The sequence below is a fragment of the Erpetoichthys calabaricus genome, chromosome 8 (genome assembly GCF_900747795.2).
Source record: "Erpetoichthys calabaricus chromosome 8, fErpCal1.3, whole genome shotgun sequence".
NCBI lineage: Eukaryota > Metazoa > Chordata > Cladistia > Polypteriformes > Polypteridae > Erpetoichthys > Erpetoichthys calabaricus.
In genome coordinates this window covers 166,181,738-166,198,557 of record NC_041401.2, presented here as the reverse complement: position 1 = coordinate 166,198,557, position 16,820 = coordinate 166,181,738, and the positions used below count along the sequence as shown (strand labels likewise).

Here is a 16,820-nt window from a genome sequence, read left to right as displayed (position 1 = left end):
ATAAAATTCTATAGGGTAGCCATCAGGGCCTGCTGATTTCCCACCTTGAAGTGACTTTATAGCATCTTGTAATTCTGATAGGGTCAGAGGTTTATCCAGTTCCTTAGCACTAAAAGTATCTATTTGTGGTATCTGTAATGTATCCAGAAATGCATTAGATTGTGTGTTGCCTTCTTTAAACTCAGTAGAATATACGGTTTTATATACATTTCTTGTACAACTTAAAAAGAGCTATTATTATTTTATTTATGAATTTGTTAGTTCTGTGTTTTATACACAACTAGCCATCCCAGCAGTTATGCCCGCGTAGTAGTGAAACAGGACAGTGAGGAGGGCCCTGCTCAGCTCCCTACTCTTGACATTACGCTTCCCTCTCCCCTCGGCCTGTAGCTCAGATTAGTGGAAAGATATCACTCCTGCAAGCAAATTATGATTCTTAGCGTGATGATAGAAGTTGCAAAATCAACCGGAATGTTCATACAAATTATAGAAAAAACTCGATATAAATCCGTTAAGTAGTTTAGACAGACAGATGTTGGATTTTATATACATAGAGATGAGGTTAAGGGGAAGGTCCCCACCGAGCTGTCAGACCACTCTCAGGACTGCAGTGCCCATCATAATGTTTGGGAGAAAGACACATTTTTCCTTAATTTACTCCTCTGCTCCACAATTTAAAATTACAAATCAAACAATTCAGACGCTGTGCACATAGCTGACTTTCATTTAAGGGGATTTGCGTACATTTTGGTCACACAACATTTCTTCTACGTGGTCTCCTCATTTCAGGGCACCATAATGTTGGGGACACAGCAATGGCAGGTCTATTAAAGTCGTCATATTTAGGAGTTTGTCGCATATCCCTGGAATGCAATGATTGCCTGAAGTCTGCGATTCACAGACATCACCAGGTGCTGAGGGTCTTCTTTGGTGCTCCGTCAAGTCTCTAATGCAGCCATCTTCAGCTCCTGATTGTTTCGGGGGCTTGTCCCCTTAACCTTTCTCTTTGGCATATGAAAGGCCTGCAAAGGTTGATTTAAATTGGACGACTGGCTTTACCATTCTACAATTTTTCATTTTTCAGCTTTGAAACACTCCTGTGTTTCCTTAGCAGTATGTTTGTATGTATGGACAACTCAACCTTAAATAACCCAAAGAAGACTATCAGTTACACAACTAAAAACTGAATCTAAACAGCCCATTAAGAAGCCCAATTGTGTTAACATCAATGAGCTGTACAATTCCACAAACATTAACTGGATCTCAAATGGCCCATTCTGGCATCTAATTCAGTTAGCCTCAATTGACTCAGCAGTATGTTTGGGTCATTATCTACAGTAGTAACATGAAACGTCATCCAATAAGTTTGGAGGCATTTATTGGAATTTGAACAGATCAGATATTTCAATACACCACAGAATTCACTGTGCAACTGCCATCAGTAGTTCCATCATCAATGAAGAAAAGTATGCCAGGACCTGTGGCAGCCATATATGAGTAAGTTATAACACCCTCACCACCTGCTAAACCGATGAGGTGGTCTGCTTTGGATCTTGGGTGTTTCCTTGTCATCTCCACACTTTGCTCCTGCTGTCAATTTGATCAAGTTCATCTTTGTCTCGTCTGTCCACAAGACCTTTTCCCAGATTTTTGCAGGCTCTTTTAAATCCTTTTTGACAAACTGTAATCTGGCCATACTATGATTAGCTAATGGTTTGCATCTTGCAATGTGGCCTCTGAATTTCTGTTCACGAAGTCTTCTGCTGATAGTCATGTCTGACACACATTCACATTGGCCCCCTGAAAACTGTTTCTGATCTGATGGACAAGTGTTGGGGCTTTTTTTTTTTATCACAGTGAGGATTCTTCTGTCATCTTCCTTGGCCTACCAGTCCCTTTGAGATTACTGAGATCACCAGTGCATTCTTTCTTCTTAATGATATTCCAGGCAGTTGATTCAGGTCATCCTAAGGTTTTGTCAACACCTCTAATTATGTTATTCTTGTTTTCAGTCTCATAATGGTTTCTTTGACTTTCATTGGCACAGTTCTTGTCCTCATGTTGAACAAAGGAAACTACAGACTGCCAAGGGTAGAACCAAGCTGAGGTATCTTAAGAAGCAACAAAACCCACCTGAGGAATCACAAACACGTGTGATGCCAGTCGTCCCAAACATTATGGTGCCCTGAAATGCAGATGTTTATATCCAAAGTGACTTACAAAAGAGGTCAAAATAATTGAGTAATCAGTGGGAATGGTGAGAGGAGGTGGGATGGATGTTTTATTTTACAAGTAACATTTGTTTGGGGAAAAAAAAAGTAGGAATATGTTTGCTGAAATATGAATATTTTTGTCATAATCGTGCACCCCTATAGCTGACTGTGTCATTGCTTTTTTCATGTCTAGTTCAAAGTGACATCAAACCTCTTGTAATGTAACATTTTTACTATTTGCTTTATCACACTCATTTTTATAATGCATGTTCGAGTACATTATAGTTGACACTTGCTATCATTAGTATATTACTACTATTGTTATTTATTAGAATAATTGCAATTAAAGTGATTGTTCAATATGAATATTTTTTCATTTGTTCACAGAAATTACACATACTTATTCAAATGCATGTATACGTTGGCTTATGCAACAGTTATTTCGACATGGGTCCAGCTGCAAACCTCCATAGTTCTGCAATTAAGTAGCTCCACCAGACAGCCAATCACAGCTCTGTGATTCAGTGGTTCCACCAGAGAGCCAACTGGATTACAGTGGTTTGTCATTTGGTTTACTTGACTTGCGTCAGATAACCTCTCCCAATCCTATTCTTAATTCAGGTGTAGCAGGTGTTATCAATGACGTATAATGTAAGGTGACGACTCCTCAATGGAGTGGAGCTCTGGAGATCTGCAGCTAAACTCTATTGGTTAATTCAGTCAATTCTGAGAGTGGCTAGTATTTGTGTATTTTAACAAACAATTATTTGAGGACATCATCATTAACTGTTTTCACTGGACAATATGTGGTGATTGCAAATTTAATCAAGAACTGTACCTATGTGTCTCTTTCAGTGAGGTCACAAGTCTGGATTTAATTATCTAACACTTCCGCAACAAGGGCTTCCTTAGCAGGACACACAGTAGGTGAAATTAGCCTTGCAGAATAACCTTGACTCTGGCCCTACATTCTTAAAAATAAAGGTGCCAGAGTGGTTCTTCCGACTGACGCCATAGGGAAACAATTTTAGGTTCTCAAAAGAACCGTCCATATGAAGGTTCCAGAAAGAACTTTTATTTATTTAGATGCATAACAGGCTCCAAAAATAGCCATGTATAGATTACAGGTTCATGAATTACCAGTGGGTTCCTAATTTTAAAAGGACACTTGCCACACACAGGCTAAGTTCAGGTTTTCTTGACATGTCAGTATCCTTCTAGGTGACTTAGTATACACTAAAGATTCCTGTTTTGTCCACATATTAGGAATCTTTCAAAGCCAAAAGTACCAATTTGCATATATATCTACGAGGAACCACACAGCCCAAACAAATGCCATCACGAAACCTAATTTTTAAGAACGTATGATGAAGCAATGAGAGGCATCAGCTACAGCAGAGTGCAGGCCTACCTACCTGAGCAGGACTCCTCCGGGCAGGTGAATCTCACTTTAAAGTCCCCACACCTGGTGCCTTTCTGCTCACTTTTGACACAAGCAAAGCCAAATGTCGCATCGTGGCTATAAGAAGGAAAGAAGAGATGTTAAAGATCTAAGATCACTGTCGTCCTGCTGCTGCTCTGTTAGTGCTTTCTGCTCCCCTCTCCCCACAAGTTCTCCTCCTCTCATCAGTGTCACTTTCCTCTGTCTTGCCTATGGGAGTTTTCCCTAAAATTGCTATTTGCCTATCAATGGAAATTTCCTGGTCCTTCAAACTGATATCCTTCATTCTACAATTTTGCCTTTTAAATAAAAATAATAACAATCATAATACTTCTTTACATTTATATAGCAACTTTCTCACTACTCAGAGCACTTTACAAAGTGAGTGGGGAGCCACTTCAACAACCACTAATGTGCAGCCCCCACCTGGATGATACGACAGCAGCCATTTTTGCGCCAGTACACTCACCAAACATTAGCTGTTAGGTGGTGAAGGGGTGAAAGATAGTAAGTCAGTTAGAGACAGGGGATGATTAAAGGGTCAGAATGATTAGATTGAGGTGGGCAATTTAGCCAGGACTCTTTACGAAGGACACCCAGGGATCATTTATGGCCACAGAGTGTCACAACCTCGATGTTTGTCTCATCCAAAGGACAGCACCATTTTTCAGCAAGGACTGCTGAAGACCCAGCAAGCAAGCTGGAGTTGGGAGGAGTGTGACAGAGCTTGCTGGGAGGTGTGGAGGGGAGAAGAATTATATTTGATTGTTATTGTGTATTCACTTGCCTGTTTACTGTGGCTGGGATGCTTAGGAGGCACTGCTTAAAGGAAGAAGCATTAAAATAGTTTTTGGTGCTTTTACCCTGTGTTCTAAACTTCTGTGTGTTGGGTTTAAGGGACGACAGCAACCCCTAGCGTTCTTACAATATATATATATTTATATTCACGGCATTCGAAGTCTGTGTCACAATCAGATAGTGTGGGTGGTTACCTACCAGGTAACGCTTTGTGGTTGGCCAGCAATCTGCTAACATCTGCCACGGTGCCCTCAGTTTGTGAAGAGCAGATCATAGAATGGTTGAAATAGTTTACTGTCAAATAAATGCGAAGAGTACACGACACGTGTTTCGCCCTCATTCTGGGCTCATCAGGTGTACACACTCCACTGCACTCCCTCTCGGGAATCGAACCTCGGACGTCATATATATATTGTGAGGGATTGCTGACAGTTTATCCCGGCCAATACCCCTAAGCCGCCAGATGGAGCCATCCCTGCAACATGGAGGGGCCCCGAATTCCAGCAGGGCATCATGGAACTTGGAGTCTTTCATCATAGGCCTGCTGGATACTGTGGGGGCCGCCAGGGGCTGCTGCAGGGAGGCCCAAGAACTTGTACTTTCCGTATAGCCCAGAAGTATTTCCAAGTCATGTGAACGGAAGAAATGATATACTTCCGGGCTGAAGAAAAGAAGAGATTTAATCTGACACGGAAGTGATAAGAATCACATGGACTGAAGGGATTGGAAGCACATCCGGGTCAGGGACTATAAAAGGACTCTGGGAGATCCCAGCAGAGAGCCGAGTTGGGAGGAAGGGTGACTGAGCTGCTGGGAGTGGAGGATTGATTATTGTTGTATTGATTGTGGAGTATTTATTGGAGTATTGTGGAGTGGAGGGTGCTTTGTGCACATTGTTATTATAAATAAAATAACATTTGGACTTTTATCTGGTGTCTGATGTATGTATATATATATATATATATATATATATATATATATATATATATATAGTAATGGGCTGGGTCCCATGCCCGGCCAGGACGCCCCTGCTGCATATGTTCCAGGGGAGCAGCCGTGGGCTCCTCAGTACCTCCCCTGGGACGCTTGGTAGCAGCCTCCCTGGGTGACGTTGGTGCCTCAGTTTCCTGCAGTGCTCCATGGGAGACAGAGTTCTCCACAACCCTGTGGGGATCTGGGGTGGCCGCCAGGGGGTGCTGTGTAGATCCTGGAGCCGTTATGGACACCTCTAGAGCCCCGCCCGGTAGTGCAATTAGCCACAGGTGATCAAGCACCTGGAGCACTTCCGGGTGGGCTATAAAAAGGGCCAGCATCCACCACTCAGGAGCTAGAATCGGGAGGAAGAGGACGAGGATACCTGGGAGGAGTGGTGGTGCTAGAGGAAGAGTGTTGTACTATTTGTGTTGTATTTAAGTGCTTTGGGACTGTGTTGGGCCTGTGGGACACGGGGAAGGTGTGCCCCATGGCTGAAGAGAAAAATAAAAAGCCTGTGTGTTTTACACGTGCCTCTGCGTCAGTCTGTGCCGGGTCGGGTGTTATATAGCGCCTTATTACTATATATATATATATATATATATATATATATATATATATATATATATATATATATATATATATATATATATATATATATATACACACAAGGGGATTTGCCCCCTGCTTGCTTCGCTCACCAACCCCCCAGCCTGTGCTACGCGCCAGCCAATTTGCATCTCTGCTGCTCATGTTGTGAAGAGGGGGGCTGAATGCACCCTAAGGAGACACGGTTGCTCCTCCGAAAACACCTCTTAAACGGTGATACAATGGGAAACAAATACAGTTTTTTTTTACTTCCTCTTTGTTCGATCAGAGCAGACTATTTCTGATCTATCCTTTTCAATCCCACAATTGCACGTGCCAACACAACAATAGGCTTCATAGTCATAACTCCTGGCAATATTGGAATGGGTGGGGGTTGAATTGAATTTAGTTTTGTTAAGTTTGACTTGATTGTATGGAATGTTACATGCTTTTAATAAATTCAATAAAAGTTAAAAAAGAAGATTATTGAGCTATATAAACCTGAGACTCATATTCATCTTTTTCTGCATCCTCCAGCTTCTGTGATAAATGAATACGTTTTTGACTTTTTTTTTTGGTTCTTTATTTTGCCTTATACAATTTCTTGTATTAGGAATTTGTTAGTTTTCGCATACCCCTTGAGGTCAGAGCGCAGGGTTAGCCATTGTACAGCACCCCTGGAGCAATTACAGGTTAAGGGTCTTGCTCAAGGGCCCAGCAGAGTAGGATCTCTTTTGGCAGTGACGGGGATTTGAACCGGCAACCTTCTGGATACCAGCACAGATCCTTAGCCTCAGAGCCACCACTCTGCCCTTTACAGGTCCTGGTTATTAAAACTCAAGTGAGGGTGAGCATAGGGAAACAATGGCTCTACCAAGTCAGCTAGTCAGCAGTCACAATACTGCAGCAGGATGAGGCTGATCACCTGAATTACCCCCAAGCTTGTGATCATACTTGTTTGACCATTTCCAGCAAGAATCAAATTCATTGGGAGGAGGTAGGAGACTTCCCAAGTGGAAAGTGACACTTGACAATCCTGGTCTAAACGTATTACATCTTTAACAGGCACCTATCTCACATCTTGGTGTGGTGAGCCACCCTAAACCCACCTACCCATGCAGGCCCAAAATGACACCTCCAGCGGGTCTTCCCAACCCCTGTGAAGTCACACTCACACTTGAAAGATGTTGCCAGTTTGTTCTGCTGGAACTCCAGATAGAGTCTGGGCCTCGATGGCCAAAGGATGGGTGCAGGTTTCCTTGGGGTACTTCATGAGAAGATAGCTTAGAACTTCATAATCTCCCATCCCCGTTTCATCATCATCATCAAACCATGGGGTGAGACAGCCTATATCCGAAATAAATGAAAGAATGAAGGAAGAAACCTGACTGATTAAATTTATTTTCATATTGCAACCTACACAAAAGGACAGTTAGATTTTATTGATCTAAAGCATAAAATAAAACAACCATCCATTCAGTTTTTTGACTTGTTCTTGATTTTAGGCTCATGGGAAGGCAATGTTTATTTTGAGCGAAGATCAAGAAGTATCCATGGGTGGGATACCTAACCATTTCAGGGTGCATTTGCACATCCATTCATTTCTGACTTGCTCAGTCCAAAGTTTACAAACATCCAGATCCCTTCTAGAAGTGTTGGGTACAAGAAAACAAAGAACCCTGGATGGGGAGACCTGTCATGCCAATATACACGACCTCTCACTCATAAAGGGCCAAATTACAATTACCAGCTCTTCAAATCTGAATGACTTTTATAAAAACATTTGGACCCAGAGAAGACATAAAAACTCCACAGAGACAGCAGCCATAGCAGGAATTAAACCCAGGTCCATATAGCTATGAGGCAGTAGTTCTAACTACTGTGCCATCTGTAAAAATTACCACTTATCATTAAACCAGGACTAAGGAAACACACACATGCCTATCTGAGCTCACAAGTAGTACCTACAGCACAAGCTACCTGCTCTCATTTTGGCCCAGAAGATCAGTTCAACCTCATAAGGTCTGCTTGTTGGTCCACACCATTAACATTTCAAATCCTTTGGCACCTGCTCAGACTGCATGTATCAAAAATACCATTGAACAGTTTTTGATGATAACAGCCCAAAAGAAGCCATCCTGTACGTGCACCTTTGTTTCCCCCCACTAGTCTTCAAAACTAACTCAACAGGCTATTTAACGTCACATAATGGCCCTAAGCTTCAAGATTAGTGGTATTCAGCTCTGGTTCTGGAGGTCCGCAGGGGCTGCAGGTTTTTGCTTTAACCAGATGTTCAATATATCTTTTTGATCTTAGTGTTAGTTAACTCTTTCATTATGACTCAGACCCCTTAATTGCCTATTTCAGTTTTAAACTGCTGCAATAGGGTTTTAATTGTTGCCGCTTTTCTTCCATGGCCATCGATTAATAAGGAGGTGCAGATGACAAAGGAGCCACAAGCTCTCCAGCTAATGTGCTTCCATTTAAATCTGTTATATGTACCAGGAAGAAAGGATGGGTACCTCGGCTGGCAGGATTCATGTCTAGCTAGAAGATCAAAATGGAAAGAGCAGGCAAATGAGCACACCACTTTAGGACACCTGCAGGGTGGCATGGAAGTTGGAGTCCAGAGATGTAGCCCTCTTGGGGTCTTTGGGAACCACCAGAGGGCACTGCCAAGAGAGAACTTCCCTAGTTCGTGTATGACCCGAAACTGACTGAAGACTGAGACAGGAACATGGAAGCATTTCCCAGGACAACTTTAAAAGAGAGCCTACTGCCTCACTTAGACTGAGTCAGACTTGGGAAGCAGCAGGCAAGACTCAAATAGAAGAGGAAGGAGAGAAGAAAACTTTATTGTTTGTATGGTTTTTGGGCTGTATTTCATTATTTTTCTAATTGTTGGATTACAAAAGTCCATTATTTGAACCCGTGACTGGGTTGGGTATTACTGGGCCTGGGGTTTGGGGCTCAGAGGTGCCCCCTACTGATTACACTTTGTATGAGCACCATCAAGTATCTGTGTTAATAAAATGTTTTAAAATAAAGAAGAGAGAAGGGAAGGACCAAGAGGTACAAATCTGTTCTGGATTTGTACATATGCATAAGGTTCCCAGAAAACAAAAAATCTACAACGTGACAATAACTTGTCTTGGAAGAATGAGCACTAACAAGCCATATAATTAAATACCAAGTTTCGTGATCTGGTAGGCCTGACGTCTAATTACAAAACTGGCTGGAACAAAAACCTGCAGCCATTGCGGACCTCTAGGAGTAGAGCTGAGTACCCTTGTTCTAGACTGACAGGCAGGCTTTTGGTTCATTTCAGCCATTTTCAATACTGTAAAGTAACGTAGAAATACACGATTATGACAAAATTTATGTTATTGCTCTTTATATTATAATTGTGATTAATACAAAACCCTACAATGAAGTACATATTTTGGTTGCTAATTACATATACTGCATATTCTGCATGGAGTACGGTACAGTAGAACTTCTCCTTAGCAGGAAGCCAATTAAAAATTGTTATTGTGAAATATGCCATATTAGTTGAAAAATAAAAAATAATAATATTTAAAATACTAATGTTTATTTCCAATTATTTGTAATAAAAATACCACACATTCCCCCTGAGTCCATGTAGGTTTCCTCCAGGCATTCTGGTTTCCGCCTACAGCCCAAAGACATGTGGGTTAGGTGGATTGGTGATACTACATTGGCACTAATGTGTCCATGTGGTGTGTGTCAATGTGTTTGCCCTATGATGAACTGGCACCTTGCCCAGGAATTGTACCTGGTTTGAATTTTATTCTTGCTGGGAAAAGTTCCAGCCTTCCCACAGCCCTGCTCAGGATTAAGTATGCTTAGAAAATGGCATGTTTAATGGATGCCATGTATGGGCTGGTGTTCTGGCTGGGATGACTGGAGCCCATACCCAGGAGCCAGATGCAGTGGAAGGATCAGGGGGAGACAACAACATGCAAGAACTCTCCCAAAATGCTAGGTGGAAGCATCCCTGGGCTTTAGTACCTTGCAGGTTACTAGGACATACTAGGAATTGGAGTCCCAGAGTGCAGCCCTGTTGGGTTCCATGGGTGCTGCCAGGGCGCACTGCAGTGCCCTTCCACTGAAAGTACTCACGGATCTCAGATAAATGAAGTCACTGTGCCTCATCCAGGTGGGTTGGAGATGAGTGTGGATGATAGACAAAGCACACTTGGGTGGAGTGGAAGACAAGAAGATAGAGTAAGAAAAAGAAAGAGGAAGACTTTATTATATTATGTGGTTAACAAGAAGCCTACCCTGAAAGGTGCTTGTATTAATAAGCCTTTTATTTAAACCAGGACTTGTCTCTGGGAGCCTGTGTCTGGGGTTTGGGGTGCTGCAATGCCCCCTACAGGTCACATATGATATGGAGATTGTTCTCGTCATGTCCATGTGGCTTTCGTCCAAAGTCCAAAGACATGCAAGTTAGGTGAACTGGAGTTGCCACATTGGCCCACGTGTGTGTTCATGTAACAAACACTAAGAAGGTTACTGAGCCCCTGAGGTTTAACTATAAAGCACACGCTAGTTAAATGGCGCTTAACCTCTGAGGTTACATATAAAAGGTGACTATTAGCCACAGACATATTGCTTTCTAAGGGTATATAATCTAAAAAAGTGTTGCAAACAATAGTAACTCGGAGATTACAGTATAAACAGTTCATAATATACAGTAAAAGTAATCTTTAAATATTAATAATCAATTGGAGTCAGATTAAGAGATCTGCGCCCTAATTCCGTCATTGGTTAAGTGGTGTGATGACCGTAGCTTATAAATCTGGTGATATAAACAATTAAAATAACCATAGATGCTTATAAATGCACACATTAATAGCCAGCTGAAAAGGCCTACTAGAGCCATCTGCTGGTCAACTGTAGACCTGCATCTCTGTGTTCATTTTCTAAACCTAACTTTAGTTTTACATACATTACAGTACAAAACTAGAAATCCACTTTAAGGTGCACTCACACAATCATACAATTAACCAGACACATGTCATTAGCATGTTGGGCAATGTGCACAATCCACACAAACACTGACTGGAATATAAATTGCACCCCAGTCTCTGGAGCTGTGTGGCAGCAATGCTGACCATTAGACAACCCCTCATTCCATCCCAGGCATATACAGTCCAAACATACAAATAGGGACAAAGAGATTTAAGGAAAGCTATTCTATGATGAGAACCTGTATAACATAAATTGTTTAAGAAAAAAACACTTTGAATTATGTTTTTGAACCAAAATGATCTCACACTAAAAAAGATTTTTTTTTTGTTTCATTATTTGGAGACAAAGCCAGAGAGGTGAAGGGAGTGCTAAGGAGAAGGGTGCTGAGGATAGAGCTGCCAGGTAAGAGGAAAAGAGGAAGACCTAAGAGAAGGTTTATGGATGTGGTGAGAGAGGACATGCAGGTGATAGATGTAACAGAACAAGATGACAAGGTCAGGAAGATATGGAAGAAGATGATCCACTGTGGTGACCACTAACGGGAGTAACTGAAAGAAGAAGAAGAAGTAGATACACTTGTGAGTACCTGAGCAAAATGTTCCCGTGCAGATGAATAAGACCTTATAGTCTTCACATGGCTTCTTTTGCTGCTCTGTATTCAGGCACTTAAAGCCTTGAGTGGAACTGAAACACAAATGAGAATGTGAGGCCACAAAACAGAAGTACACCTAAAATCAAAATCATTAGAGAACGATGGACAGACAATTGTCAGGCTCAGTTGCTTACAATCTGCAATTTTTTCAAAGTCTGTAAGCAGAGAATCTTGGACAAGATGAGGTGGTGCTCATGGCTGTAAGAACTGTGGGGAGCCAGCGTTCAGTCCAGTGCAGCAGCTTGTCACATTCACTCATGCAAAGTGGAATAATTCAACATTAGCAGTAGGGTCTCGGAAACGACTTAGAGGAAAACGAAAGATGCTGACAGAAATCCCATCCACACCTTGTGATACTGATGCAGCCATCCGCTTTCAGAACCAATTCGAGTCCCTTTTATGTTGAAAGAATTTGAAAACACGTGTAATCTGAAATTAGGCTTGATGGAAGAGTTGTTGGCACTGCTGCAGCCCTGCTCTACAGCGTGAGTTCTGCTCCTGAGCTATGTGAGTGGACTTGCATGCACTGTGACGTACTGACGTCTCATCTATGTTCCCTCTAAGCTACATGGGTGTGCGATGTGCATCTTTGTTCTGTGTGCCATGAGGCTGTTTTACAGTTTGGTAATGAACCCACGATGCACAATACTCCCTGGGGGACCGTGAACATTTGTGCAGTGGTGCGTCACTCCACTAAACGATACCTACCTGTTCATGTTATTCACAACTACTTATCAGTATAAAAAAATTAGAGGGTAGGTTTGGCCCTGTCCAGCGTAGCCCTGACACATGAGCCGATTGGTTAGCAAGGTGACAGTCATCCTATCTGAGCAAAGCGATGTTGAAATCTGCCATATACTACAATATAGTTAGTAATGTCACTGCACAACAAAGTTTTTGCTTCTTGAACACTGTTGGGTGTTTCTTATAGAGTTTTTGGTGCTGATCATGAATATCACATCCAAATTTACCCATCACGTACCGTTTCAGAGTTCTGTCATGTTTTTTTCTTATATATGTATCCAAACATTTTTGCTCCCATAAGTGACCTATCAACAACGGTATGTGCAGCCTGGGCATGTCCAGCCATGGAATCAGGTCAGGTTGGAAGCTGTTCTGTGGAAGTTGACATCCTGGGCAGGTCTGAACGAGCTTGACACTATCTCAGCATGCTATAAAGGTGGCTTGCATACACTGATCCTGCTCATTTGGTTAATATAGATAGTCAGTGTGTATGTATAGTATCCATAAATCCATTTTCCAACCTGCTGAATCCGAACACAGGGTCACGGGGGTCTGCTGGAGCCAATCCCAGCCAACACAGGGCACAAGGCAGGAACCAATCCCGGGCAGGGTGCCAGCCCACCACAGGAGTATGTATAGTATCAGTATAGTAAAGTATAGTATCTGTAGCAGTATAACGGTAAGTAAGCTTGATGCTATAGACGGTTTGGTGTTGGGCGATATGTCTCGTCAATGTCGTAACAGCCGCAATACATTCTGCTATATCTGTGGTGAATATACACTTGCGCCTCAGAGACGTTGGATGACTGCTCTTGTGAAGAAAGCTTATCATCTGTATTTCAGCTGCAAAACTGCCGATCGAGACAAGGAATGGGCGCCTCACATTTGCTGTGCGACACGTGCTGTCAGTCTGAGACCCTGGCTCAGAGGCACTTGAAAGATGATGCCGTTTGCTGTTCCGATGATATGGCGAGAACAGAAAGACCATGTGACGGACAGTTACTTCTACTAGTCTGGTTTCTCTGCCAAAAACAAGAAGTCAATTGAATATCCTAATCTGCCTTCAGAAATGAGACCCGTACCACATGACGACAGTCTTCCAATTCTGAAACCACCAGAGGATTGGACCTTAGACGAACCAGATGAAGAAACTGCAATGCAGGGTACTGACAGTGACATTGACCTGGATTTTGAACTGTTCTCATCAAGTGATCCACATCTGATAACGCAGTCCGAATTGAACGATTTGGTCAGAGATTTGGGTCTGTCAAAAGCAAAAGCCGAGCTGCTGGTTTCAAGACTACAGGAATGGTGTTTGCTGTCACCAGGTACGAAAATGTCTGTGTTTCGAGGCCAACATCATGATATAACCAAATTTTTTGCCCAAGTCGACAGTCTCTGTTTCTGTTGTGACATTGAAGGATTGTTCTTGGCCTTGTGTTGTGATCACAACACGGAAGAGTGGCGTCTCTTCATTGATTCGTCAATGTTAAGCCTGAAAGCTGTTCTGCTACACAATGGCAACCTTTATCCTTCAGTACCTGTTGGCTATGCAGCAGACATGAAAGAAACGTAAGAGAATATGGAACTGTTGCTGAAGCACGTCCAGAATAGCAGGTACAACTGGAATATCTGTGGAGACCTTAAAGACGTTGCTCTGTTACTAGGACTGCAGCTCGGCTGTACAAAGTACTGCTGTTTCATCTGTGAATGGGACAGCCGTGCCAAAGAGTCGCACTATTCTCGACAGAACTGGCCATTCCATAAAAAGTTAGTTCCAGAACAGAAAAATGTGGCACATGAAAAGCTTGTCAACCCGGCAAAGATATTTTTGCCTCCTCTTCACATAAAACTGACTGGGACTCATGAAGAATTTCGTGAAAGCACTGAACAAGGAAGGTGAAGGTTTTCGTTATTTAAGACAGATGTTTCCAAGAATAACTGATGCCAAGATCAAAGAGGGCATTTTTGTTGGCCCCCAGATCAGACATGTTATGAGTGACAAGCGGATTGAAGATCTGCTAGTTGGGCCGGAAAAAATTGCCTGGAAAGCCTTCAAAGACGTTGTTGACAATTTTCTGGGCAATTACAGAGCCCCAAACTACATTCAGCTGGTAGACAAACTTCTCAAAGCATACAAGACAATGAAGTGCAACATGTCACTCAAGATTCATTTCCTCCACTCACACTTGGACTTCTTCCCCCCAAATCTTGGTGCTCTCAGTGACGAACACGGTGCAAGGTTTCACCAGGACATTGCTGCGATGGAGAAACGATACCAGGGCAACTGGAATCCGTCAATGCTTGCTGACTACTGTTGGACACTGCAACGTGATACACCAGACATTGATTACAAAAGAAAACCAGGAGCAAAACACTTTCAATTCTGTTTAATTTAATAGCTTATTCAAAACATAAATGTGACTAAATACGTTATTGTCAGTAAACATAAATGTCTATTTCTCAGCAAGACTTTTCAAAAAAATTGTTGGGCAGTGTTATGGTTTGTAAAGTAGGGCACTGATTTTTTTTTGTGTCGTGTCTTTTTTTTAAAGAATATTCTGAACATAAAAATGCAGTATTTTTTGGCAAATAAATATCACAACTTGCCCTTTTACACAAAAAAACACACACAAGTCTGAAGTGCGTTTATAAGAATTGCTTACAAATGCTTTGAAATCACAATTTTTAATTTTTGTTTGTCTGGTGCCTCCTAACATTACACTACGAGAAAACCCTGCATATGAGATACCATATTTGACACATCTTGATGTCTAGTTAAGTACTACATTGAGCTTTTTGGAGTTCCCCCTTATTTTTGACCCTCCCAACCCAAAAAACTCTCCTTTAACCAATAGGTTTCTACAGCAAAAATGATCAGAAAAACTTGAAGTTGTGCAGGCCGCATCAACCGACCCCAGGGGTTCATTCTCAAATGGGATACGAGGAGTCAAAGTTACTCCTTTTCACAAAACTTTACAAAAAAATTGGGGTCAGTAATACAGACATGTTAGTGTTGTTTTATGTTTTTTTTGTGGTTGCTGATCATGAATACGATTATATTTTTTTATATTTGATTCTTTACCAGTGGTCCTAGCCTTGTATGAGCCACTGCCAGAAGTCTAAAAATGACACATTTCAAACATAAGCATGTGGAGGTATTGTTAGGATATTTCAAAATTAGTGATTATGAATGAGATGTTAATGTTAATTTTTGATCCTATACTAAGGATCTCGCCTTCTATGGACCTCCATTAGAGGGTAAAAATGACAAATTTCTATTACAATCAAAAATATTTAAACATTGAAATTAAAGCACACATTTTAATATTTTAAATATTGGAAGCAACGATTCTTTTTTATTATATACTTGTACTTGATGAAGTAAATCATTACATTTTATATGAACGCCCTGAATTAGAGAGTCTTATACAAAATTAGACTATTTTACATTCATATCCTATTAAGAATAATTAAAAAAACAGCATTAGTGACCCCTAAATGAACTTCCAAACTTCCTAGCTATTAGAGCCATTGGGAAAGACTCAAACACCACAGATCGGGCTTCTGACTTTGTTGTGGATGATAAGGACTTCTCCTTTAATTTCATTCACTCCTGCTATGCTCCCATTTGTTTGTGTTGATCAGTGTAAAGTAAAAAATTCTGAACACAAAGGAAATCAGAATTCCTTGTGTATGGTTGGTACATATGGGCTGCTCTTCAACTATAACTCCCTCTGCCCTGATAACATTCCCTGATCTGACTGATTCAGAGTACCATTTGGTGTCGGATGGAGGCAGCACTGGGCATGGGGCAGGAATCACCTCTAGGCAGAGAGCCAGTCTATCAGAGGACACACTCCCACTAGGACAAGTTACAATAGCCAATACAACAAACCTGCATGCCTTTGAGGTGTGGGAGGAAAACTGGATTACCAGGAGAAAATCCAACATAGACCATGGGGGAAACAAGCAGAGTGGACACACAAACAAGGAGTAGGTATGGAATCTGAACCCAGCGCATTTGATTTATGTGGTGGCACCGGTGCCCACTGCACCCTTTTTCTCTGTATCAATTCTTCATCCAACTGACACTATCTGCTCTATAAGAAAATGCTACTGCCAGTGTCTCTGTGTGTGTGTCTGGTCCCTCTGAGCAATCTGATTGGTCAGTTTGGCTTTGTTGGCTCAGTGAAAGGGAGGAAGACATGATATGTTAAGGGTGCAAAGTTCAGTTCCTCATTGTGATAAAATAGAGCATATCAACAATAACAAAGTTAGTAACTTACTGAGCGACACTTGATACTAACCAGGCGTAACCCGAATCACTTTCAAAGACTTGGAAGTATTCATAAGAACACAAATGATATTTATCACACTGAGTAATGGCTCCTATCTGCCTTTGGTGATAGTC

At 41.7% G+C, this 16,820-nt stretch overlaps 1 protein-coding gene across 1 annotated transcript in view; it reads right to left on the bottom strand.

Moving 5' to 3' along the window:
- si:dkey-205h13.2 (uncharacterized) overlaps positions 1–16,820 on the bottom strand; it is a 57,844-nt gene that overhangs the window by 16,758 nt on the left and 24,266 nt on the right. Inside the window, exons 6-8 of the mRNA XM_028808275.2 lie at positions 11,597–11,694; positions 7,188–7,359; positions 3,629–3,732 (exon numbers count right to left, since the gene is read on the bottom strand). Coding sequence (XP_028664108.2) covers positions 3,629–3,732; positions 7,188–7,359; positions 11,597–11,694 — 374 coding nt within the window. The remainder of the gene's footprint in view (positions 1–3,628; positions 3,733–7,187; positions 7,360–11,596; positions 11,695–16,820) is intronic.